This window comes from Ascaphus truei, chromosome 5, assembly GCF_040206685.1.
Source record: "Ascaphus truei isolate aAscTru1 chromosome 5, aAscTru1.hap1, whole genome shotgun sequence".
Lineage (NCBI taxonomy): Eukaryota > Metazoa > Chordata > Amphibia > Anura > Ascaphidae > Ascaphus > Ascaphus truei.
The window spans coordinates 117,837,454-117,865,247 of record NC_134487.1 but is presented as its reverse complement, the minus strand read 5'-3'; the positions used below and the strand labels follow the sequence as shown (position 1 = coordinate 117,865,247).

General features: G+C 40.1%; 1 protein-coding gene across 3 annotated transcripts in view; it reads left to right on the top strand.

Annotated features, from left to right (window-relative positions):
- Positions 1–27,794, top strand: part of PTPRQ (protein tyrosine phosphatase receptor type Q) — a 363,399-nt gene that overhangs the window by 185,838 nt on the left and 149,767 nt on the right. For all 3 annotated transcript variants that reach the window (XM_075600515.1, XM_075600513.1, XM_075600514.1), the window contains 5 exons: positions 3,910–4,078; positions 10,673–10,948; positions 13,358–13,509; positions 14,401–14,542; positions 18,909–19,178. In XM_075600515.1, coding sequence (XP_075456630.1) covers positions 3,910–4,078; positions 10,673–10,948; positions 13,358–13,509; positions 14,401–14,542; positions 18,909–19,178 — 1,009 coding nt within the window. The remainder of the gene's footprint in view (positions 1–3,909; positions 4,079–10,672; positions 10,949–13,357; positions 13,510–14,400; positions 14,543–18,908; positions 19,179–27,794) is intronic.

Genomic DNA, 27,794 nt, shown 5'->3' with positions numbered 1-27,794 from the left:
AAGCCTCACCATGACCTAAAGTACAGCATACAACACCAAAAATTACATCTATCTAATTCCAAAATACGTTACACACACATTTATGCATAGCAGCATAGCCAAAAACATTTTAAAGACAGCAAAACAAGCATTTCCTACCAAATCATTTCTTACCCTGTATGTATATATCGATCTAGACATACATACATACATACAGTGGCAAGAAATGATCTTTAAAAAAAAAATATATGACGTGAAAAAAAAAAAAAAAACATGTACAAGTCAAAAATAAACCATTTCTTTTGTTCACTTGCCATTACTTGACCAACTCACCGACTCCCATTGAACACCTTACTCTCAAACCAATCCACGCACAGGAACCCATAAAATAATAAACTATAAAATAATAAACATAAAATAATAAACCATAACAATCCAGGGATCTTCTATTTGTAATCTATCTTCATCTGTATTCTTCTTTCTTGTATCTTATTCCGGGGTCTTCTTCTCTTCTTCGGCCACGCCCTGGCCTTTTTTCTTCGGTAGGAGGTCCTTCCTCGATGGCGTCTGGCTTAAAAATAAGACGACATAGCCTTTTATAGGCCTATGACGTCACATTTTGGTCAAATGTTTCTCACGGCCCTGATTGGGCCGTGAAAAACATGTGATTTGTGAGAAAAAAAATAAAAAAATGATGACGTCATTTAAAGGCAATGACGCCAGCCAATCAGAATGGTTGAGCTTCAATTGCCTTTAAGATGACGTCATCAAAACAAAGATGGCTTGCGACACATGACACACTGATTTGCTGAAGCAAAGCCTCTGTCACATGGTCTACCAGAGCCAATCAGAGTTGGGATTTCGTTCCCACGCTCTGATTGGCTACCGTACCATGTGTCGTCGGCCATCATTCTTTTGATGACGTCATCTTAAAGGCATTGCCAGGGAGTAAGTAGAACACAATTTATTTATGCTGATTTATGTGTTTAATAATGGGCAAATAATCTATTATCCATATGTGGATAATAGTTATTTTGCCCATTACTGTATTGTATGTGTTAGGGGGCGGGGGGATGTGTGTTGTATATTGCTATGTTTATTGTGGGCATTTGTCCCCAATAAACATGCTATTGTGCCTTAACCCCTTCATTGCCTTAGCGGTTAGCCGCTAAAGTAATTAAGCTGCTTTAATGTATTTTTATTAATAGTGTGCGGGAGCAGGGGGTCACCTGAGCTGAACCACTTTGATTTCTGCCTCAGAGACCCCCTGCTTCCCGAGTTACAGGCCCTGGTTTGGGGCATCGGTGCCAGTGTCGCCGCCATGTTAATAGCGTCCACGTCGCGTATGGGCGCTATAAAGATGGCGGTGACACTGGCACCGATGCCCCATACCTTGCCCTGTAACTCGGGAAGCAGGGTGTCTCTGAGGCAGCGAATCAATGCGGTTCAGCTCAGGGGACACCCTGCTCCAGCACACTATTATTAAAATGTACATTAATGCAGCTTCATTACCATTGCAGATAGCCGCTACGGTAAGGAATTATTGTTTATTGATATGTGTGTTTTGACAGTTGTGTAGATGTGTAGGGGGTCTCCTGAGTGGAACCGCATTGGTTTCAGCCTCAGGGGCCCCCTACTTCAGGAGATACAGGCCCCGTTATGGAGTGCTGGAATCCCCTGCAGAATGTAAATATCCGGTCACGTGACGCGGGATCTTGAAAGTGCAGGGGATACTGGCACACCATAACGGGGCCTGTATCTCCTGAAGTAGGGGGCCCCCAAGGCTGAAACCAATGCGGTTCAGCTCAGGAGACCCCCTGCTCATGTACACTATTATTAAAATGTATTTATTTTGTGTACGATTGCCTGTAACAGCCTTGCATGGAGATACAGAATCTCCATGCAAATGTTACAAGCGGCTTTTTTTCTATCAGCTAGCATATGTGAAGTTTAAGAACGCTAGCAGGGGGAAAAAAGCAACACGTACGCTGTGGCTGTTTTGAGCACATACGTTAAAAAATGGCCTCAAGGCCTTAGTGAATCGCGTCTCCGGCCTCACTTTTTAACGGACCTGCTTTTTTATTTCATCTGGACGCAAAAGCATTGAGCTTAGTGCATAGCCCCCACTGACTCTAAAAACAATTACACCGAGTTTGAAGCAGGGGGGCCTGGTTCATGTCCCGGTGTCAGCTTGGGAAAGTCACTTTATCTCTTTTTGCATCAGGCACAACAAATTAGATTGTAAGCTCTGTGGGGCTGGGACTCATTATGTCTGCAAAGTTATATGTACGGCGCTGCATGCACTGTCAGTGCTATACAAAAAAAAATACAGATCATCTGCTGTAAAGAGATGAGCATCGCAGCTGCTTGCTTCATAGAAATCAGTTCTCAGAAACACACCAACCTTCTTATTCCTCTGTATCTTATATTTTCACTATCACTTTGGAACAGTGCCTTTGACCAACTAAGCCACTATCCCCCCATATCTACTCTAAACCCCTAATAAAAGGCTAACTCTTGGGGAAGGACTGCATCAATAGGGGAGGTGACTACGAAGTAAAACATTTAAAACGGTGGTTTGATTCTAAGATGGTACTCTCTAACAGAGGAATGAGAATCTCACAACTAGTAAATTGCTCAAGTGAACCACATTTGAGGTATCCAATTAATTTATTTCTCTGTGTATTGATATGAAGGACTGCAAGGAAAAAAAATCGTCTCTGAAAGCATTATGCATAAAATATATACACGTGTTTTAACCATTTATAGTGGTTCTACATTGTGCAATATTTTCAAGGATTTTCAGTGAGGATATTCCAGCGCTCCAAATTTAATTGCTTGCACTCTCGTAGATGGGTTAAGTTTGCCATAATAGAACATAAAGGTCATAATCTATTTCTGTATTAACTCTTCCAGTGCCGGAGGGGATATAGTAAAAGTGCCAAAGCCCCTCTGGCACATTTTAGGAAAATTCCAATGGTTACAATATCACTAATGATGAGAACAGAAGAGGAGTCCTCCTCTCAGCTGGCTAGATTGTGTTCAACACAGCACTAGAAAATGAGGAGACCGCCCATGATGACATAGCCAATACGTTATGGGGCCACTAGAGTGCCAGATCCTACATCGTGGTGGCTATGTCATTGTGCATCCAAACTGCTCATGTACATAAGCAGGGGAAGGAAAGGCAAAATACATGAACTAGTATTGAATGAAAAGGTGGAGTTTATTTGTCTCCAAAAAATGATATCCAAAGTATGTTGTACAGCATACAGTCCAAATACAGGGTCTATCAGACGGGCTTAGGCAGAGAGAGAGAGAGATCACAGGAAGTGGGTACCTAGACCAAGTAAGAAAAACCTGCACTTGCTCACAACTACAAGTATATTTTTTCCTGTATTCATGAGCCAGTTGTGACAATGGACGCTTATGGGCTTATTATATACCAGCCATAGCGGCCAATTAGGTTTTTGGCTGAAATTCCCCATTGATCGGCCACTTCGGCTGTTATAAGAAAAGCCCCTTAACCATTTGAGTGTTGAAGGGTCACGGCACCAGAGTTCATGAAATCGATTCGTCACTGATGATGGAATGGAAGAGGAGTTCTCCTCTCCCAATGTTCTTCCTGACAGATCACGTTCTGGACACAGGAGAGCAGAACACGATCTCCCCAACTAAAACGAGCAATAAGATTATGATGTAACTACTTTGTTATGGGCTCCATGGAGTGCCAGACTCAAGAGGTAGTAGTTACGTCCATAGGCACCAAAAAGGTTAAACTACAGACAGAAAAATGGCCCATATAATATAGAACCATATTGTACACCCTTTAAACTGGATATCTACTGTCATTTCTAAATGATTGGCAATGATTGGAACTCTACTAAAGAGAATTAAAAGTGTAATGAATTACTGATTTTTTCCCCCCAGAACTTTACAGATGATAATATTGACAGTTATGTTCATAATAATACTTTGTCTGCAATTATTGATGATTTGGCAAAATTCAGTCACTACAAGCTTTGGATTACTGCTAGCACTGCATTTGGAGATGGAAACCAAACTAGTGACGTGATCAATGTTAACACAGATCAGGATGGTAAGTTAACAAAATATCCTTTCAAATTGTAAATCATATTTATTAACATTAAAAAAATAAATAAATAATTTTATTTAATCAAAGGACTTTGTTGGACTGCGTCATCCTTCCATATTCTTTATATACTCGAATATTGGTGATTGATGTATGAAGATGTGTTTTGGTTTTGTTAAATTAAGTTAATATTTTCCTCCATACTGTTTCAATATACATATATTATATATATATCGTTCTTCCTAACATGACATTCCGTATTATCTATAATGCTGCATCATTATTTTTCCATCTTCCTGTTCGATTTGGTTAGTTTCCTGAACCAGGTTTGATTGTTCTCTAAAAAGGAATTAGCCAGAATAGTTTAGGTTACACATCTACAGAAGAATGCACAACATAAGAATGTATAGTGTAATATAAAGGCATACAATTAGTGCCTTGCTAATATTCTTTATTTACAAATCAAATATTTTTTCTAGTATCTGATTTTTTGCACTGTTTCTGATACACTTAAGAAATGGACACATTAAAAAAGGAAGGGTTAAATTCCTTGTGCCATATAATTTTTCTTGCTGGTGTGATAAAATATATCACAACCTATTAAAAATGTACACTTCTCCAAGTCCCTTACATTACAGTGGTTACATGCATAATTCTAACAGGTAGGTCCACAGTGCTCCATTAATGACTTAACGAGATGTTAACGTCTCATTAAGTGCTAACGGGGATCTTCAAAGCTCTAACAATCCTGTTTTCAGCTGTAATGAGCCAGTGCGTTACTGTAACTGACAAAATATTATGCTAACGATATGCATTGTTAGAGGGAACAACACTTCTGCATATCTACAGAGCTCTGTTATAGTTACTTCAGGGATTTAACAATGCGTTAGTTAGGTCATAGGTAAAGGTGGCGTTACTCACATCCAGACCCTGAAATAGGTCTATTACAGGGGTCTGGATAAGTGTGAGACCACAGTTTGGTATGATAATAATAATTTGTGACTGTCAGTGACTGTCAGTGCCTGTCAGTGACTGTCAGTGACTGTCAGTGACTGTCAGTGACTGTCAGTGACTGTCAGTGACTGTCAGTGACTGTCAGTGACTGTCAGTGACTGTCAGTGTCTTTACTCAATGATCCACTCAGAAGCCCCTAAATGTTAGGGAAAGGGAAACATAACTGGGGCCAAGAATGGGCTATCCCTGGGACATTAGGAGTTAAATGATATGACATGGTGAGGTTGTAAATTAGCTGGCCTATAATGGGGCTAAGTGTGTGGGGGAGGGGCCTTTGGCTAGCAATAAAAGGAGAGGAATGGGTGGTCACTCTTTCTTTCTGTGCTCCCACCGGGGTTTCCCTCCCTCGTTTATTGCACAGTTGTTTTCTGTTGTACATATTGTTTGTTTTATAAATATATATTTTTGAAGTGAAACTTCTTTAGCGGCACCTACCACATAAGCAAAATTCAGTGGCAGTGAATGGAGTTGGTGGGGACGGAAGTCAGTGGTGATGGAAGGCTGGCACCAGCAGCAGGACACCACTCTGCCGGGGGAGAGAGTGGGGGCTGCTCTGGGCGGGGGACTCAGACAGACCCTCTATGTTTCCGTACCTCCACCGGGGAGGGGGAGTGGGGAGCCGCTCTGGGGGGGGGGGGGAGTCAGGAGAGGGGGGCAGGACCCTAAGAATAACAGACACAGGCTCACACACTGACTGACACACACACACTGACTCACACACTGCACACACACTGATTCACACACACTGACTGACACAAACATACAGACAGACACACACTGACTGACACACACACACACAAACACACTGACTGACACACACACACACACACACACACACTGACTGACACACACACAAACACACACACACACACTGACTGACACACACACACACAAACACACTGACTGACATACACACATGCACACACACTGACACACACACATTGACTGACTGACTGACACACACTGATAGACACGCACACACTGACTGACACCCACACACTGACTGACACACACACACTGACTGACACCCATACACTGACTGACACACACACTGACTGACACACAGACACACACAAGGAATTCCGTTTCCATAAATATAGAAGTGCAAATAGCTACAACACGCTTTCCAAGTCAAACTTCTTTGCATTTTGGCAATGAAATTGTGTTTTGATTAATTAAAAACATCACCATTACAATTACAATTCTGTGACAAAACAGTGACAAAAGACAAAGAAGTTTCACTTATATTTCACTGTATTTTATAAAACAATGTATATAATGGAAAGGGGTTTTAAGGAATGTTATGATCCATTCAGCACAGTGTGCTGGATGTCAGTTGTATAATACAGTATTAATGATTGTCAGAGCTGTGGTCGCAGGGTAGGTGCGGATTGCCAGGCTGGCAGGAGAACCCTGGGTTAATTTGGTCAGGGTTCAGCCTTAGGTTTGAAGAGCTAAACATGGGAGGTCTCTGTGTTTGGCTGGGTCAGCTTGCCCTAAGGGTTTCTCCCCCGCTTACATTGGACACCCGGTGGGGGTTATGGCAATGCCCCTGGCTGGGTCGTCAGGTGGCGGTAAGATGGGAGTCACGGTATCTGGGAGCTCGGGTTCAGTTCTGCCGAGCCCGCTATATACTCCCTCTTCTTTTTCCCAACCCCCATTTATTTATGTTAATAAATGCTGTGGCCTTTCCCCCAAAGCACAGTGGTTTGTCATTATTTCATGGGGGATTATGGGTCTGTTTGGGGGGATGGTTTTCTTCCTCTGAGCCCTTAGGTGGCCCAGAGTCATGTTATTTACCGGGTTCTTTTCCTCTCCTGTGTTCTATTTTTTATGTTAATTCAGGGTCTGCATGGAGGTAACGTCATCTTTGGGCAAGACAGACGCCAATATGAAGCTAACGCAACGCAGTGCTAACTTCACATGGCGTTAAGGCTATGCTAATGAGATCCCTAACGGTCATAGTTTTTGCATATATCTATCTTGTGTGGATACCCGTTAAACTCAGGAAAACTAACGGATGTTACCTATTTATCGTCATATTAGTAGACCAGATTTAATGGAGCTCTGTGGATCTACCCATAGTGTTCTATACTTTATAGTCCGATGCGACCATTCAGGACATTTTCAGATAAAAATCCCCATTTCAATGGTGTATTTTTGTGCCTTGACATGGCTTGAATGGCCGCTCATGATTATATAGAGTAGACCTTGAATGGCAGTATTTGACAAGTCTACAATCCAGTTAACACCAGTTAGGCTTTACCGCTCACCTATTCAAAAGTCCATTAATATAGACTGGTGCATACAGGAAAAATGCATCACATAATTTCTACCAGAATAATATGATGAAGAAATCATCCCTAAGATCCCTGTTTACTGCACTCTGTCTAATCATGTAAATTAACGTATGACTAAAAAGCCCACTATATGTACTGTACGTAATAGATAGTTGGTAGGTATAAGTAACTTGTAGTAATTACTCCCCATGTAATGGGACAGCAGATACTAATAAAATAATAAATCTGTATTTCAATGGTAACAACGATGAAATGCAGTAAAGTATATATACAGTGCTCTAAGGTATAAAATTACCCCAATAAAAAGGTGACTGGGACAGGAGGTAACTCCAGAGAGAGTGTAAATGGATCTACACATTAAAGACACTCAGTCCCGCTGGTTTCAATGAAGGATTCACATATTCTCAATTTCTATAGGCAATTAAGGGTACCTCTGTGGTCATACATTCATCTATAATTTTTTTCGAGGAGGGGATCCAGGTATATAGCATTAAAATCTAGATGTCTGTTTTGACCTAACAAGGGCGGACACACAGGTCAATACACTCCTACATGATATATCCAATATGAGTACAGTAGATCACTAAGACTGATGTAATATATACAGAATACAGAAACGATGTACTGTAGCTACTAATTGGCAAAACTTCCACACAGCCCTCTCAGAAACACATTTACTGTATCTTCTCTACTGATTAGTGATTCCTCCTACAATTACCCTTACTGATTCCCTTGATTGATACCATGATATTTATTGCAGAGATACCCTTCTTCTTGGTGTTCCTTAAACCCTTCGGGTGCTTCAAGATGTAGTCATAAATTGTGGGAACTGGCTCTCCAGGGGCCACATGGTGTAGTGGTTACGTCATGCTCAGAGTGCCCCCCCCCCCCCTCCAGCTCTAATCGCGTCCTGTGTTCCCATGGAGCGTAGGATGCGATTATATGAAGTGAGGGGAAATGGAAGAGGAGGCCGTGCGGCGGTCACGTGACCTTGCTGTGCCGGAGGGGCCTCAGGCTCTCAAAGGGTTAAAGCAACAGTCCCTCCTACTCGTAATTTTTTAATTTGCTACCTTTTTTGTTTTTTTACAGCATGGAAATCGGGGGTTCCAGGAGCTGAACCATGCTATTTTTTTTTTTTTTATCTCCAGGGACCCCCTGGTTTCTGGGATACTTACCAGTGCAGCCATCAGCTTTAAATTTCCCTCCAGAGAAAACAATATGGCCACCAAATCTCAGGGTCAATAGGAAGCCATAACATTGAGAGCTAAAAAATCGCACTGTTTAGCTCCGGTTGACCTCCCAGGTTCCCATACTGTAAAGGAAGAAATGGGGGTATCTAGGAGGGATCACTATTTAAAAAGTAGTAGAAGCAGCAATGTAGGTAATTTGCTTTATGGAATTTTTAGCATATAGTATAGGAACCTGTTGTTAGTGAATGAGCTCCCAAATGTTTACTTGTCTCATGCTTTTGCCAATATATTACATGTATTTACATTGTATTTTATTTACTAAAACAGTGTCCTTTGTATTTTAAGGACCAACACGGTTTCTCGTTGTGTGGCACAGCCAGTGAGGACTACAGTATATGTTCTAAGAGCAGCCTTCAAAACAGTTCCCTTTCATTGGCTGTGCCAAACTATGGACACTGTGTTAGTCGTTTATTATACATTGTTGTAAGTGTATGCATATGTGGAACATTTTTAGGAAGATTTGACTATAAAATGTAATAAAGGCAGACATTGTTTTGAATCAGCCTCGTACGAGAAGGGGCTATTGCAACATTCCACCAGCGGTAACCCATCACAGGTTGCAATAATGTTGGCTACATCTGTATGAAAATATTGGTCCATTTATAAATGAGGAGTCAATAATTACAACTCAATATATCCTTTTCTTAAGTATTGTAGTGCAGTTAAAAAAAATATCTCTCTATTCTTTATGCATAATACTTAATTGTCATAAGGCATTGCAAAATATATTTTCCAATCATTTGGGCTGCATTATATTGATGTCACTGTATAGTATATATACAGTATTTCAAATATTTACATAATAATGGAATTTCAATGTTAATAATGTGTGACGAGTTTATACAGTATCCTGCTGGCTAAATTCATATGAAGATTTTCATAGACGGACTCATTTTGAAGATTTCCTGCCAGTCGAAGCACTAGCTGAAAATGTTCTTTGATTGCAATAGTTCTATCAATAAATAATTTGGAAGTCGGGCAGTGCTAATTTACACATCATATTACTCCGCTGTGTCCAAAGTACAGGAATATTATTTGACTAATTGGATTTTTCATCTTCACTTAATTGTAAATCCCTCTGGTAGTTTTAAAGAAATAACGAAGTAATAATAAAATATCTGTGTATATGAAAAATAGGTACTTAATCAGCATCGCAATGAAATAGCAAAGAAAAACTCACTCGCTCTTCTTCAGTTTTGCAGTGATGCATGTTGACACCTCACCAGGGGTGCACAATAACAGCAACAATGTTTCTGGCCCTTTTGCCTCTTGTCAGACCTCAAGAGGTCCAAAAAGAAACGTTGGGAGTCTTTTTTTTGTACAATTTTTTGGGAGTGGTTCAAAATGTGGTTATATACTTGAATGGATCTTGTGCTATGGTCTGAGCACCAATATGGACATGTAACTTTAAAAGATTATTTGGATACCGGATAGGAGAGTGCTGGTTCATTCCCCTTTTTATAAGAAAATCTTTGTGTCTTTAAAAAAAACGCCAACGCTGCAAATTATTTGGTAACTGCTTCATAGCTTAATTATTGCAACTTTGGAATCACGTCATCATACTTTCCTCAATTAGACATGAACCATTAACACATCTCTAAATAATGCATTGTGTAGGCAGCTGTGTTTGTTGCTGTGCTGTTTATTTACATACGTAAGCTTTTATTGAATTCTGAAGCCAGTGTAATAGTCATAAAGAAGTTATAAGATAGTTTTCTTCACTTTATTCTATGTCCAATACATTTGTTAAGTGGGGCAGTACCATTTTCAAATACACACTGCATTTGTACTTCCACAAGCACTAAGCAATTTATACGTTACAAGATGTTTGTTTTACATTGAAACATACAATGTGCACACGAGACTTGTTTAAAAAATTGTGCTTGCGTTTTGTACAGTCGGCAGAAAGGAAAGGCTGTTTCATGTTGAAGCATAGCGAGCACTCAAATAAAACTTTCCCCCAAGTCCCTCACCGAGTCGGCCACAATGTTGTAACTCTGTCATGTTTAATATATATTGTCTTGTTTTATTTATAGTCCCAGCATCTTCACCAATGATCAGTGACTGCAAAAATCTAACATCTACTTCAGTTCTATTATCATGGGATCCTCCCGTGCAGCCAAATGGTATTATAATTGGTTACTACTTACAGATTTATGGACCACAGGGAAACTACTCTGTGTCCACCTCCCAAGTCTCCATCATTCTGGAAGATCTTTTACCGTTTACACAATTTTTCATCTTTGTTGCTGCAAGAACTGTTAAGGGAACCGGTCCGTCTAGTCCGCTTGTCTTTCATACAGATGAAGCAGGTAATTGGGATATTAATACTTTGTTTAAACTAAATTATTACAAAAAGAGATTCCGAATATATCGACTTCATTTACTTTTTCAAATGTCTAAAAAAATAGATGATACATTATTATCTATTTATATAGTAACGGTAGTAAACATAATGGCGAGTAGCCATTAACTAGAGTATTAATCGTCAAAAGGTGGGGGCAGTGTTATGAAAAGGCTCTATTCAAGCTTAGACATTTAAAAAAAAAAAAAAAAAAGGATGGTGGGTTGCTGCCTGCTTTCCACATAATAAGCATTGCCTTATAATTAGGGATTTGGGTTTAGGTGCTTATTTCTTGGTAAAATTGTATTTTATTATTTTGTTTTATATTTTTCCTTTATAAAAAAATCATTATTAATCAGTGTTAACTATAAAAACAAATTAAAGCTAATTTGAAGTTGGTGCTTATATGTATATATTTCTTAATTTATATACTCAATGTTGCCCCTGTCTCCTGCTTGTGGCTGATCTGCTGCAGTAAGTGTAGCTCAATAAGAATGAATGCTTGCTTTTATTTATCGCTTTTAACTGCATCTACTGTATGTCTCTGTCTGTATATCTCTGTGCTTGTCTGTCAGCTTTTCTCTAGATGTCTACATACTGTATATATCTGTCAGAAAAATATAACATAGTGTTAAACACCAACAGCTACATTTAAAGAAAAAAAAAGACGGTAATCACCATCAATAAAATGTGAGAGAGAGAAATGAAAATCAGGGTGCCGTGAAATCGCAGGATCCATCAAACCTCTAATCAAAAAGAAGACAATAAAACAAAGCTCCTGCTCACTTGAATAAATACAATACAAATCCACAATTATTTTGATCCAAAATGCATTAGCCGAACAGGTTGCAGAAAGCAAATTAAATATATGAGCTAATATTAAGAGTTCATAGGCATGTCACACTGAACAGGGGACATATTTCCCATGTAGGTGCAATGCATGGTCTTACTAGGGGTACAATAGGCCCTTTATCAGATAAGAAGATCAAAGGCAGTCAGTTATTGTGGAAGTTCATCACAATAAATTAGGCATTTTAGGTCCATACTTTGACCCTTACTCATAACTATAATGCCATGAAATGTGGAGAGACCAGAGCTTACCTTTATACTGTATAATCAAATCGCTCTCCCCTTTTGTCACAATGTTCAGCCTAGCGGCAATGTAACAGAGAAGTCCACAATATGTCATCACATATAAAAGGGCAATCTGTGGTCTCTTTATATTTCATAGCATCATACTTCTGAAGAAGGGTCAAAGCATGGACCCAAAACATGTAATATTTTGTGACAGACTTCCACAATAACTGAGTACCACTGATTCTCTGACGTAATGAAATGTAATAAAACAAATCAGTTAGTCCTGTTTGAGTTAGGCATTTCCTTATAATAATCTCCCAATCTGTACGTAGTACATGCCTTGTTGATGGCTCTGTTCTGTTGCAATGGAGTGCTTGCATTACACTGCAAATGGAGCACCACCATACATGTAAAGCTGGTAACATTGTAATACAAATATATTTTAGGGTCAATGAAAGATAATAAAAAACAAAAAAAGTTTTTTTAACAAAGATACAAGGTACTTTTCAGCTAAAGATATAGTACTTCTTACAGAAGGTAAGAAGAAATTGAACATGTATCTCTATCTGACCAAACTTGTGTCAATTGAATAGTGCACTGTATTTCCCAGTGCAGGTAGTGTGTTAGAATGGATTCCTGTATTAGCTCATTTACTTACAAGTATCCCAGCATTCAAAACCAGGCTTCTTTTCAGACAATAAAGTGGGGTAACTTAATTGGTCATTATCGAAAAATAATGGCTATTACACTTTAGTGAATATTACCCAATTAGGGAATTAGAAAGTCTTGAAAATTTAAATAAATATTTCTTCACTAAAGGGGCAGTGGTTTTGTAGATATTCCGGACTATACAATAATAAAGGAATTCAAATCTCCGTGGGATAGGATACAGGTGTGTACTAAATACTGTATGAGAAAAAACTAGGTACTGTACAGTATCTAATGTGGCCTGAGGTTGCACGGTATTTGCAAAAGTGGGCAGACTAGATGGGTCTGGTAATTCATGTCTGCTGGCAATTAATGTATTTTAAAACACGGATATTGTTCTAGCTGAATATTTGTTGGTCTTCGCTAAAAAGGTATTAAATGACCATAAAAGCCTTAAACAGCTAAAAATAGGCTGGTTGCATGCATTCTATCTTTGTTGAATAAGGGAACATTATGTTTGAGTTAAGCAATTACTGTATCCATAATATTACTTTTAGATTTTGGCAAGTGGAATATGTATTGATTAAACAGTATTTCGGGTGAGGGATTCTCAAATACAGCGCAAATAACACAATGAATCATTTTATTGCAGAGCCATCAGCGCCTCCTCAGAACTTAACTTTTATCAACTCCACTGAAAATGCTGCATGGTTACAGTGGAGCCCAAGTCCAAAACCAAACGGCTTTGTGCATTTGTACAGTTTGAAAATTCTGGAAAACAGCAGCCAATTAATATTTTTTCAGGTACAGTACATGTAAATAAAACTCCAAAAGGCTAACTAAAGTAATGCAGGAAACTACAGGCATACCCCGGTTTAAGGACACTCACTTTAAGTACACTCGCGAGTAAGTACATATCGCTCAATAGGCAAATGGCAGCTCACGCATGCGCCTGTCAGCACGTCCTGAACAGCAATATCGGCTCCCTACCTGTACCGAAGCTGTGCGCAAGCGGGGAGATTATAGAGCCTGTTACACATGCGTTATTTACATCAGTTATGCACGTATATGACAATTTCAGTACTGTACATACATCAATAAGTGGAAGAAAGGTAGTGTTTCACTTTAAGTACATTTTCGCTTTACATTCATGCTCCGGTCCCATTGTGTACGTTAATGCGGGGTATGCCTGTATTGCTAATCAAATTGCTTTGTTTTTACATCTGTAATGCTGGAGCAGCTCTCTATTCAAGAGACATTAAAATAGTTTTGTTATCCAAGATGGTGTCATATAGTGATCTGTTTTAAAGACCAAATATTTTGTCACATTTTCATAAGATTAATACTAGTTCATATTTCTGTTTAGATCAATTCATTAAAGAAAACTAGTTTCTTTAAAAAAAAATATAATTTCTGATTAGCACATGCTTATGTTGGCACCACATACAGATTAGTTATCTAAAGGGGGTCCATGTTAAAATAGATTGAAAGCAAAAGGTGACACAGTGTGCTTATTTGCATGTCATTTCCCAGAATCCCTAGCTGCAGTGCATGCGAGGAGATAATGGTGAAAAGCATGGTTGCAGTGATATTTTTTATTTGCTGTATCTAAATAAAAGCTGAGTTTTGTCATTTTGCCACTTTTTCAAATGTTAAATAAAAAATATAAACATATGCTGACTTTCTCTTTACAAGAACGTATCTGGTTTGCAAACTGAAGCAAGACTTTCTGCACTGGAACCTTTTAAGACATATTTCGCTCGTGTATCAGCTTTCACAAAAGTTGGAAATGGGAACCAGTTCAGCAATATTGTCAGCTTTGCAACAAAAGCATCAGGTAAGTTGTACTCCTCTGCTATTTCATATTTGAATAAAATCTAAGACGTGCAAAAAACATTATATGAAAAAAATCCTTAAATATAATCATGCTGACCTATGAAAGATCAGTCTCTCCCACTGTAGGATGAAAGTGAACTAAGTATTGTAGTATGTTTAATAGGATTAGTTTAGCTGACTGATTTTAACTAGTATAAGATTTTTAATTATATCTTTCAATTGTTTAACTTTTCCATGCTAAAAAAAAACTTTGGAGGTTTATTTTTTATAATCTCTGCCTTTTTTTTGTTGATAAGATTTTGTCAGTGCTCAAAACTAGAGATTCGTTGTTTTTATTTTGTCCATTGTTTGTATAGTAATTATGCAATCAAGCTATCAACAGTTAAACTAAACTTAGTATAAGTTTCAATTCAATGAACCCACACAAAAGGGAAATATGTTGACTTTTTCAATACTGGAAGAACAGCAGCACCTGGGATTGGAACCAGATGACAGGTTGGGGAAGTGGTCACCTGACCAGGCCTCCATTGATGCGGCCAGTGGCGTGAAGAGGAGCGCCACCTCACTTAGGTTCTGATTGCACTCAGCAATGAACATGATCTCCATTTAGGCAGTAAAAGGTTGCAAAATAGGTGAATTATTACTTCGATTCCTTCAATGTCACTGGGGCTAGCAACACACAGCAAAAGGAAGTAATTGGGGATGTGAAGCAAAAACTGACAAAGAACTGTGCAGTGATTGATCCTAAGAGGCACATACAGTACTTGGACTGAAATGTTACTCTAGATACTGTAGCTTAATTATAGAGACTCAGATACAGTTACCCTACCTATGATATGTGCTCAGTATCGGGCTGCTGAAGTCAATGGTGAATTTCATCCTAAAACGGCAAAATTGAAAGGGGCTTCTGGATGGGGAAGTGTTTGTCAATCAAGGTTTTTAATTACCCTTATCCCACCGTGTCCTTTTTCAGAGATCCAATAAAAATAAGGGTAGTTGTGCAGGGGGGACTTTGGCTGTATAAGCACTAACACAGTGATATCACACAAAAGGGAGTAAGTAGTCAGAGGAATGAAAAAAAAAATACATAAACACAGTGGCGCAGCTAGACATGTGCGGTCCCCTCAGGCATAACATTTTTCAGGGCCCCATTAATATTAATTCTGACTAAAATAAAAAAAAATCTCCCTCCCACCAGCCTCTCTCTTCTCCCTGATCTTCTCTGATCATCCCTCCCTCTCATCATCTACCCCCCTCCTCCTCCTTATCTCTCCCCATCATCATCTCTCTCCTCATCATCTCTCCCTCTCCTTTCTCTCCCTCCTCATCATCCTCTCTCCCCTCCTCCCCCACATCTATCTGTCCTCTCCCTTCACCCAGCATGTCTCGCTCCTCTACCCCCAGCATGTCTCTCTCCTTTCCCCCCAGCATGTTTTTATCTCTCCTCCCCACACAGAATCTCTCTCCTCCCCCCACATCATGTTTTTCTCCGTCTCCCCCCCCCCCCCCACCCCAGCATGTCTCTATTTCTCCTCTCCTACCAGCATGTCTCTCTCTCCCTCCCCCCGAGCATGTCTCTCTCCACCCTCCCCCCCCCAGCATTACTTTCTCTGCTCCCCCCACCGTGTCTGTCTTTCTCTTCTTAGGGCACGATTATAGTCCAGGCTTCAATGCATCCGCACGCACTCATCGCATCGCGGGCACCTTTCGCCCGAGTGATGTGTGATCTTGGCTGCAGGAGATTGGGGAGGCGATGGGGAGGCATGGCGGATGTGTCACGAAGCTGGTTCTCCCTCATTGGCTGAACTGCTCACGTGACGCTGACGTCACGCGACTGTGCTTGAAAAGCAAATATTTTTGTCTTTCGAAACTTGGTCCTGCCATCACCTCTGTCCTTCCTTCTTACTGCATCTCAGGCCCCGCTGCTGCCGGGAGGGGGAAGTGCAGGCCCCCGGGCTATAGCTACGCCCCTGATAAACATATTTATAGATGTCTGCAGGGTTGCCACCTCTCCGGGTTTTGGGAACTTACCTCCGGGCTACGGGTTGCCGTCCTCAATTTCCAGGTGGCGTCGGGGTGCAGTGGGCTGCGTCGGCGTCTCCGGCATCCTTCCTTAGCCTGCTGCAATTCCCCCCTCCAACTGCAGTGGAGATGGCTGTGCAGCGTCAAATGACGCCGCGTTGCCACGGCAACCGGACACCACGTGACGTAATAACGCTACATGACATCACGTAGCGTTCAGTTGCCATGGCAACGTGGCATTATTTGACACCGCACAGCCATCTTCACTGCAGTTGGAGGGATAAGTTGTAGCAGGATGCCGGAAGACGCCGCGGCACCACACTAAGTAAGGGATTTTTCCCCCCCCTCCGGGTTGGCCTTCAGTAGAAAGTGGCAGCCCTGGATGTCAGATCTGGGTAAAAAAAAGGTATCACTTACCCACATGAGACCCCTTAAACATTGCACTGGAATTAGTTCACTTTGGGCCTCAGAGGGATTGCCACTTTGAATAAGTCTGAAAGTATTTTAAAGTCCAAATCATGCAGAGAATATGCAGGTCATGTTATGTATGACTTTTATTTACAGCCTGTTTGTAGTTGGTGCAATACCAGTATATTGCTTACACCTTAATGACAATTTCTGAAGGCTACATGTCATAGCATATCTTCACTATCTCTGCAAATACTGCTTAGTATCGCTGGTCATTATTATTATTATTATTATTATTGTAACAGGGTATGTCTTTTCTGCCTATCTTTCCCCACCCTGTTATGTAAATCCTGCTGGCTGTAAGGGTTAATCTGTGGGCTTGTGACCCTTACTCATGCTCCTCTATGATGGACAGGAGTAAGGTGGTGACTCATGCACCACACACTAGGAGCATAGGCTGTGTATCTTCCAGAGGGGTAGGGCAGGGGGGGGGGGAGAGGGGTAGGGCAGGGGGGGGGAGGGGCAGGGGGGGGGGGGAGGGGCAGGGGGGGGGGGAGGGGCAGGGGGGGGGGGAGGGGCAGGGGGGGGAGGGGCAGGGGGGGGGGGAGGGGCAGTGCTACATTATTATTTAACTACAGTCACCTGCATAGCCACTATTTTACTAACTCAATAGTTTTCTTTAAAGCTCTAATCAGGGAACCACAAAAGACAAAAATACTCAATGCTACATCCAATATGACAAAATACATAGTTAAATACTTAAATGTTTGTATACTCATAAGAAAGGGTCATTTATTTAAACCCTTTGGCCAAAATGTTACAAACCTGCAGCCACACCTATGGCGATCCTAACGCTACCTGTGAGTATTCTCATTTACCTCTACAGTGGAGGGAGGTAGGTCTCAATAGACCTGTCCTGCAAAGGCCAATGAAAAAAACCTGCAGCTTAGAAAATCTGGGAACCTCATCAAGACAATGTTATGGGTATAAGCAGCATGTTACTTTTGTAGGTTTCCCAATTGAATTCTCTTGTTCTTAGTCATTCGTCAAATCCATTTCCAGGGAGAATGTTGAAAACAAGTGTTTTTGCTAAATATTTGTTGTTATTTCCAGAACAAGTTATAGAAGTAATACAAACTGCAAGTGGGCTCTGGTGCCCAAATTGAAATGGTTCTAAAAGTGTCTGTACTTTATCCTAAAAATAAAGTTTGTTGTTTTAAAAAAACTAATATAAAGCACATGTAATCTGATTCGGTAACCAAAGTTGCCAACAGGCTAGCAAATAACTAAACCAGAACTGAATTGGTATCATACAGAAGCGAGTCAGAGCCCGTTGGCAGGTGTGAGCATCACAAAGTATTATTATACAATTTTGTCTCTTTATGATATTAAAACAAATATCCTAGGGACGTGCCGTATAAGGTAGAACAATGAAAAACAGGAAATGGTGTAGTCAAGGGAAATATATTAATACCTGTATTTCAGGTTCAAAACCTGGAAAATAACGGTGCTAAAAAAAAACCTTAAGTAATGAGATTTTTTTTCTGATCCAATTCTTGTACCAGTTTTACATGTGGGAGAAAGTGATACATAACCCCTAATATGAAAGCTAAAATACCTGTTGTCTTTAAATAAAACGTAGAAGGGAATGGAGCATCCAAGAGTTTTATTCAATGTGACCAATTCTGGGACCATAAACAACATTAGCTTAATCCTTAAAAATAATAGTTGTCAGACACATATTTGTGGTCCCAAAAATCCAAGATATATATGTATAGTTCACGTACTGTATCTCCCTGCGTTAACATTATGCTTGGATTGTTCAGTAGTGGATGGGTTTGCAAAACACTACTTTGCTTAATGGGTGTGTCATTTGCTCAGTGCACATGTAAGAGTGTTGAAATGTTAACATTGTATTTGTCTGCATCTCTTTTAAGCTCCGGGTGCTGTCCAGAATGTTTACTGCACTCCAACTAGCTGGCAGTCAGTTTTAATCCAGTGGGATCCACCTTCACGGCCAAATGGACTGATAACTCACTACATCATAACATTTCAAAGCATTGTTGTCCGGGTCACTTCTGCTGATAATGTCTACACTTTCCGAGAACTACTTTCTAATACCACTTACTATTTTGAAATCAAAGCTGCAAATTTTGCTGGGGAAGGCACAGAACAAGTATGCAATGTCACAACCAAATCTGAAGAAGGTCAGTTTTTTTACATTCTTCAAGATACCTTTTTTTCTTTCAAAGTGTTTCTTTAATATTTAGATGGAACTAGGATGCTTCTCCATTTGTATTTCTCTTTATTTATTTAAGTGTAGTTATTTTGTGTAGTACATGTTTTAAATTCAGTTTTATTTAATTTGTCTTCTGTGTAATGCATTTTTTATTATTATGGATAAGAATGCAATTTCAGCAAGTATACAGGTATAAGATACCTGTTTCTTCTTTGTAGTAATCACTTGATTAGGCAAGCTAAAATGTTAATCCTGTTCACTGTACACAAAACAAGGAAGAGTACAGGGTTCACGGATTTTATAAATGCAATAATTTATTGAAGCCAAATAAAGTGTCCAACGTTCCGGCTGTCACAGCAGCCTTTGTCAAGGAGTGGCGTGTGTCTGGACCATAGGGGTCCCTGTTCACTTTGCCAGAATTGTACTTGCAAACTGAAATGTGAAAATTAGTTACACTAATATTAATAAATTAGCTTAAATAATTAATTTAGATTTTTTACATTTTAAATAGCACCCAATGAGTACATTTAGTATTCTATCTGCATTTACTAAGCCACACAATTCATGGAACTGTATAGTGTGCATTTTGAACTATACAGCTACTGAAGTACCTGGTTAGAAATATGAAGGCCCAGCATTGGGCTGGAGTCCGCATAGGAGCCAAGGAGAAATGTGGTCATTGGAGGGGGGGGGGGGCAATAGGTGTTGAGGCATGATGGGGTAGAGGTCAGTGAGCAGGCAATATTTGGCGTGGTGGCTCTTGGCACCTAAGGGTGGGATATGGGTGCGGGGGATAAAGTGTTAAGAACCACCAGCAGGAAGGCGACCGCAAACCAGGACACAGGAAGTTTTCTGCTGTCATATTAGTTTAAAGTACTTCTGCTGCAACTTGCCCCCTCACACCAGTCACAGGGTCACTTGGATATATTCATAATTATCTGTATACATGTCCTTAACAATTACATTATTGTTGCCAGGATCCTAAACAATAACTTAACAATTGTTAGAACATTGAGGGAGTGAGATGGTACAATACAATTATTTTAGTGCATACACAGAAGAATTGATGGATTGGAATGGGGAAGGATGGCAAGAATGAGGCATACAGTATCTCTGGCATGCATTTTATAATCCTACAGCTATCATTGATTGACTGTTGCCTAGTATAGTTTACAAGTATATTGTTGATGAAATGCATACAATAATGCTTATATCATTGTTATTAATAGTCTTTTTAACGCTTGAGGACCAGATGTGACAGTAACGCATTAGAAAGCAAAGCTTACTTGCCCCTCTATACTCAAGGCATTAAAGCAGAATGCAATATCTTTCTAGTACAAAAAATAAATATTTGTTTGAGAAATGTGAATTGACTCAGAGGCTACTAGATGAAATTACCAGGATATGGTTAGGGGAATAAAAAGGATGTAGGAAGAAATGGAGACAAATAAAAGTGACTGCAGTATCCATGGAGGGTGGGGCACATGTATTGGCAAGATTTATTGCACCATTTAGCCTATTCATTTTAAAGGGTCATTAGGTGTATATTACTTAGAGGCCTATGCTATAAGCCTTCATAAACAAAATCGCTGGGCTGTTTGTTTAATTCGCCAGTTTTTTTAGCGTTGCTATCACGGTGTTCAGAAAGCCTCGATTACTTGTGATAGCAAAATTCCTAAAATGGGCGAGTAGCAGGCAACGTGATGATCACCTCTCTGAAAAGGCTTTACCCGGCTATTTCTTTCAGCTGCAGAGAGACCTGCGCATATCTCGCCAGCAATCAAAAGTTTTTAATATAAAATGTAATACTGGTGTAGATGAGCAGGGGGGCTCCGGAGAAGAACCGTGTGTATTTAAGGTCCGGGGACCCCTGCTTCCCAAGATAGAGGCCCCGTTATGGGGTGCCGGTATCTCCTATGTATTTTATTCCCACGGACACGTGACACGGGACACTTAAATGCATAGGAAATACTGGCACCCCATAACGGGGTAAAATGAGATGTACAGGCCTTATGTATACGTCTAATTTTGCGTCAAGAAGCCGACAATACAACATCCTATTGTGGATTTACCATGGGGCTTTGGATTGAAAGAAGAAGATAGAAGATTAAAGAAAAGATAAATATAATTACAGATGAAGATAGAAGACAGTGATAGAAGATAAAGAAAGAAGATTTTTTTTACCTGATGCTGGTCTTCAATGTGGATGGTGTTGGATTGCGGGTGATGACGTCGCGGTACGAGAGCTTCCAGATAACGCCGGGATTTGGAGGGTGAAGACTTCTAAAGGTAAGTAAAATATTGAGTGTATGAAATTGTTTTTTCCCCCAGGTTTTTTTATTGTATTTATTTATTTCTATGTATTTGCTTGCCCATTGACTGGTAATGTATTAATCTGTGCCCTAGGGTACAGATAAATACAGTGACAACCAATGCATTTTTTGTCAAATGCTTGTTTTCTATTGATTGTTATTTTTTTAATTTCTGTTTATTGTTTGGATTAAAAATGTTTTTATTTGGATGACTTGTTTTTTGTACATTTTAGGATTGGTTAGCGGTTTCAATTAATTATTTGTTTTGTTGGCTACTGGTTTAAATTCATTAATTGTTTTGATGGCTAGTGTTTAAATTCATTAATTGTTTTGTTGGTTAGTGCTTTCTTGAATTGATTGGTTGGCTAGTGCTTTTATTTAGTTGTTTCATTGGTTGGCTAGTGCTTTTATTTATTTAATTGGTTGTCTAGTGCTTTCATTTCTTTAATTTATTGGTTGGCTAGTGCTTTTATTTCTTGAATTTGGGTGTTTAGGTGCTTGAATATCTTTTATTATTGTGTATTTTTGGCCTTTGTGTTTTTTTATTAGGGTGACCATTGACTGCAATAGTGGCTTATCATGCCCATATTATATGGGTATGATGTACCACTATGCCACTCAATGGGTAGAGGGTGGGTATAGTGGTCCCGGGGTGGGTGGTTAGGGTTCTTGGGTGGGTAACGGGGGTGGGTGGGTTAACCCCTTAATTACTATAGCGGTTATTAATCGCTACGGTGGTTAAGGGGTTAGGGGCCACTAGATTTTATTTTTTCATGCATTCTTGCTGGCATCGGAGGACATGGACCTGGAGTATGCAGACGAGGATGCCCTTCATGATGGCAGGGGTAAGTTGAATGTTTTATTTACTTTAATAATGCTGGCTGGCTAATGTTTGATTTTATAATGGCAAATGCACTATTATCCATGAGAAATAAAGTGAAAAATCTGCGCTACGATTTGTGATAAGTGATATATAATAAGTGAAAATAAATTAAATTAACCCTTCAACTGTGTGAATACACGTTATACAATTGAATACTATGTTTACACTTCACTAATCTGTTGTATACAGTCAAAAAAGGAAAAAAACATAATAACATAAAATTGAGAGTCTGCTGCTATTTCACTTCAGATGGCTCAGCATCCAATAGAACTAATAAAGGAAAAAGAACAAACAGCGCATAACTCTCATAGTGTATTAAATTCAATTACATTGAAGTAAAGTGAAGGTGTATCGCACGTACATCAATACTAAAAATAGGCAATACATTTATTTCGGCACATGTTTCCAACAACACCGTAAGGCTGTCGGTGGTTGATTAGACTCCATCTGCAACTTGCCGGTGTATTACCTTGATGTCCATCGGATGAGGGGACCTGCAGAGCATTGTTGGTAACATGCCGAAATACATGTATTGCCTATTTATATAAGTATTGATGTACGTGTGATACTCACCACCTTCACTTTACTTCAATATAATTGAATTTAATACACTATGTGAGTTGTGAGGTGTTTGTTCTTTTTCCTGCACTATTATCCATATCTGGATAATAGTAATTTTGACCATTACTGTACTGTATGTGTTGGGGAAGGGGGGGGTTTTGGGGGTAGAGGAGGCGGGTAGTAGGGTTGTTGTGTGTATTTTTATTTATTGTGGGTAGAGGGATTGGGTGAAGGGGATAGTAGCCCCAAGGATGGATGCTTAGGCCTACTGGGTGGTAGCGGGATGGGGTTAACCCCTTCATTACCTTAGCGGTGTTAACCGCTAAGGTAATGAAGGGATTAACTCCACCCGCAACCCCCCCGCATGGCCTAAACACCCACTAAGGGCCAAATACCACCACTACCAAACCCCGCTACCCACAGTAAACCTGGCATCAGTGGTTAACCCCTCTTCATAGTCTTAGTGGTTAGCCGCTAAGGTAATGAAGTTGTCTGTAAATGCATTTTTATTGCATGGTATTCATGCTGGGGGCCTCCGGTGCTGATATTAATGGGTATCAGCTCTGGAGACTCCCGGCACAAATCCGAGGCAGGAAAATGCATTTTCTTGTGTCCTCTCTCGCCGCCTTATCGGCAGGTTCTCACCACCTTCACGCCAACTTTTCCTGTGGGAGTACTTACCATCACATACTGTAATGCATATGACAGTAATATGGAGGTAAAGAGCTGAGTAAAGAGTTATTAGGAGGCACTGGAGAACTCAGGCTAGAGCCACGGAGCTCAGTTCATTCAGGGCTCATAACGTGACGTTACCTAAAACAGTAACAGGCATTTTTTACCCGAGGTTAATGCATATCCACAAATATAATGATATGCAAACACAACGGGCGCTGTAGTTCTCATTAGCATAGGCTTATTGCCAGGTTATTATAGTGTACCATTGGTTAGCTTCCAATAACGGGACGTTAAGCATGTCTTAGCCTAACTCCCATCCTGACCCAAACGGAGGAGGAGCAGCAGGAGGAGGACCATCAACCCCTCCTTTCATTTTCAGCTTCTGGATGGGAGTAATTCCAAGTTTGGATATGACAACTATAGTAACATTAAGTCCATGTGTTAACCTTACTGGGACTTAGTGTATATATGCGATGTTAGTGGGAACACCTCTTTTGCATCTCATAATCACTAATGTTTGTTGTAGCTGATGCAAGGTTTAACGTGATATTAATGTAACATAATGAAGTCACTTATTGGAGCTATGTGAAATTTTCCCTTACCAAGCCTGTGCCTTGTATTTCCCTGTTATTTGACTCACATAGGCCACAATTCAGTATAGTGAGAAATATGATCATGTTGAAGTTAATACATTATTTACTATGTATTAACCTGCTTCTCACCATATCAGACACATGGCATATATTCAGTTTATTTTGACAAGCCCTTACAATTCTCACAAATGTCAGTCCAATGGCCCCACCCCCGTTTAAAAACACTATGTAGCACCTTTCCCCCCACCCTAATTGAGATCATGTAGCTACCGGTGTATTCTGGTGCGGGTGCATACCTGTTAGGTAGAACAGAAGGCCTGAGATCTCCGCGGTGGTATAGGGAGACATCAGGACAGGCTATCGATGATGGTTCATCGGTCAGCGCAGCGCAGTGCCTCCAGCCAGGATGAACCTCAGGGGCAACTATTCTTGGTTGTTCACACTCCAGACATCACACCAGAGATGATATAACTGGAGTTTATTAGGTTCAGCACATCAGTACAGGTTCCACGCAGGGAGATCAGCACAGCACTAACTCCCAGAACCCTATCTCTATCCTCTAGAAGGAACCCCCTCCTTACCAGAGGAGTGGCTTGTAAGCCGGCCTCCTATCAGTCAGAGGCCCCCCTTGTAATACCAGGCTATTCCTGAACTTTATTAGGTAACACACATATCACAATACAACCGGGCCCTGCAGGATTTGCTCCCAACACTGCCCACTCTTTACTGGGACTTGCAGGGCTAGAGGGGCCAGAGAATTACTAGCCCAATGGGACTTGGCTACAACTACCCTATTTCCTCAATTCTAAGACGCACCTTTTTTTCAATTTTCACATGTCTGTAATCGGGGTGCGTCTTAGAATCGATGTATTAAAAAAAGTGTCTACAGTACTAACCCCTTCTTTTCACTTAACATGTTTCAGGAGAGGTCCCATGTCAGCGGAGGACGAAGTGTGCGGTGGTGGCAGGAGAGGTCCCACGTCTGCAGATGGTTGAAGATGGCAGCGGACGGGAGTGCGGTTGCGGCGGCAGGACAAGTCACAAGTCTACAGGTGAATGAAGATAAGAAGACAGCAGGCGTGCGGTGGTGGAGGCGGCTAATAGATCATAATAGCAGGAGCAGAGTGGCATAGGGGAATGGCTTGGGAGGTGCACACTGTAACACCGGAAGTTGACCGGTGACTGACTTCCGGTTACAGTGTGCACCTCCAAAGCCGTTCCCCTATGCCGCTCTGCTCCTACTCAGCTCTCCTGCAATTATGATCTCCTGCCGCCGCACCCCACCGCACGCCCACTGTCTTCATATCTTCATTCACTTGCAGATTTTGGACCTGTCCTGCTGCTGCACACCCACCCGCTGTCCATCTTCAACCATCTGCAGACGTGGGACCTCTCCTGCCGCCGCCGCCCGCTTCATGGTAAGTGAAAATGTAATTTTCTTTGATTGTAAGGGCCAAATCAATGCTGCGTCTTACAATCGAAGGCGTCTTACAATCGAGGAAATATGGTATATTTATGTTTTTGTTATACTTTTTTCTTTTTTTTAATCTACTTAGTTGACTTTTTTAAATAAAAGGTTATTTGTTAAGAGTTTTACTCCGAGCAGAATTGTTCACATGAATTGTTTTCTGATGAGTTTTTAGTATAAATTAGAGATTCATGGCTTGGAATGGGAACAGTTTTATAGCTGTTGTCAGCTTCATATTAATGGTGGTCTGGCATTAGTCATGGTAACAGTGCCAGCACTGAGTCATTGACAATGCATTTATTTTTGACATAAGGTGAAATCAGATTTGCTTCACTGTCTCACTGCACAGTGTCTGGCCTTAAATTTCGGCACCAAGCACTTTCTTTATTTTTCTTCATTACTGCCACCACTGGAGCTGAAATATAAATTACAATTAATGTGTGATATCTTATGCTGCATTGCAGACATAGTGAATGGGGTATTTATATTTACATTTGCCCCAGTGTTTTAAGTCATTAGTGTAGAAGAAATGTCCTCCACCATACAGTACATGTGTACACTGATATTAATTGGTCCCAATTACACATTGCTTCGCCCTACATTGCAATCCATGGCCTTCCCTAATAACCATGTGCACAGTGATATTTAGATGGATTGATTTAAAGCCATGAAGACATGAAACCTGTACCATCTACACTGCACATTATGAGAACATTTTAGGAACGTTCCTGTGCATAAATACACAGCTGATTTTTTTTCTCTATTTGATTATAGGAAAATGATATTGGTCATTGTTCTTTTATTCATACTGCCCCAGCCCTTGCCATTGATATTACACTCATGAGTAAAGTGCCATGGTCTTGTATATAAGTCTTGTATATAATGTATAACCCTGTTCACTTAATGTAACTATGTATTTGTAACCATGTAGTTGTCATCATAACTCTATGCCCAGGACAGTACTTGAAAACGAGAGGTAACTCTCAATTTATTATTTCCTGGTAAAACATTTTTTATAAATAAATGGTTCCTTAGATGCATTTTGACTGAAGTACACAATATAATAATGTTCTTTGTGTGTTTTGTTAGCCACAAACTTGATCTCCAGGGAAATACTTTTGAAAACAAGAAACTAATATTCATGTAAACTGTACCCATGCGGGTTATTGTCTCATAAAGTAAAAAAGGTCAAATAGTTCAATATAAAAATGGCAACATAGTTTGATTGGGTACACTGCTTCCTAAAGAAGTGAACTTGTTATTCAAATGGTAATGCTGACTGCGATGGTAAAGTCTGATAATACAGTAGAGGAAATCTAATTGTGAGATTTAGCATACTAAAGTACAGTATGTGATACTTTAAATGGACCAATTAAAGATTCCTTGTAGATGTGCTAATGAGTTCAGAGCTTACAGTGGTAATACAGCATTTATTTTTATTTTATTTTAATAGATGCAGCAGTTGCTTAGCTTTAAGGAAATGTAATTACCTAAGCTGCCTATCGATCCGTTCTACCGTGATCGATCGGCAGAGATCCTGCTTCCCAGGGCACGCAATATGGCCGCCTAGTTCAAAATGGGAAGTGCTGTGCTTTTGTAAATGGTTGCTGTGGCAACTCAAGGAAGCATAATACATTACAACTCATTAAAAGGGCATAAAGAGTGTATGTGTGTTTAGGGGGGGGAGAGGGGTGAGGAAGCGATAAATAATCAATTAAGTATTATCTAATACTATACAATTGATATACAAAAAAACAAAACTTGTATAGGATTGTGAATAGAAGCTGAATACATTACAGCTCATTCAAGAGCTCCTAAAGAGTAGGAGGATAAACAAATGCAGTGAGTATTATCTAATACTACACCGCAGATTTATGAAAAAATGTATTGCTGCTTTAATAAGTCATATGTTTGTCGAACTCCTGCCTAAACTTTCCTTCTTCTCCATGTGGTAGCTAATATAAAACTATTTTTCCCTCCTTGTCGTTCTCTACTTGTACCTGTCTTTATCACACAAATCTATCTCATGCCCACACAGCACAATCTCATAAGCATGTTCCCTGACACCACATCGTGTTGTGGTTTCTCACAG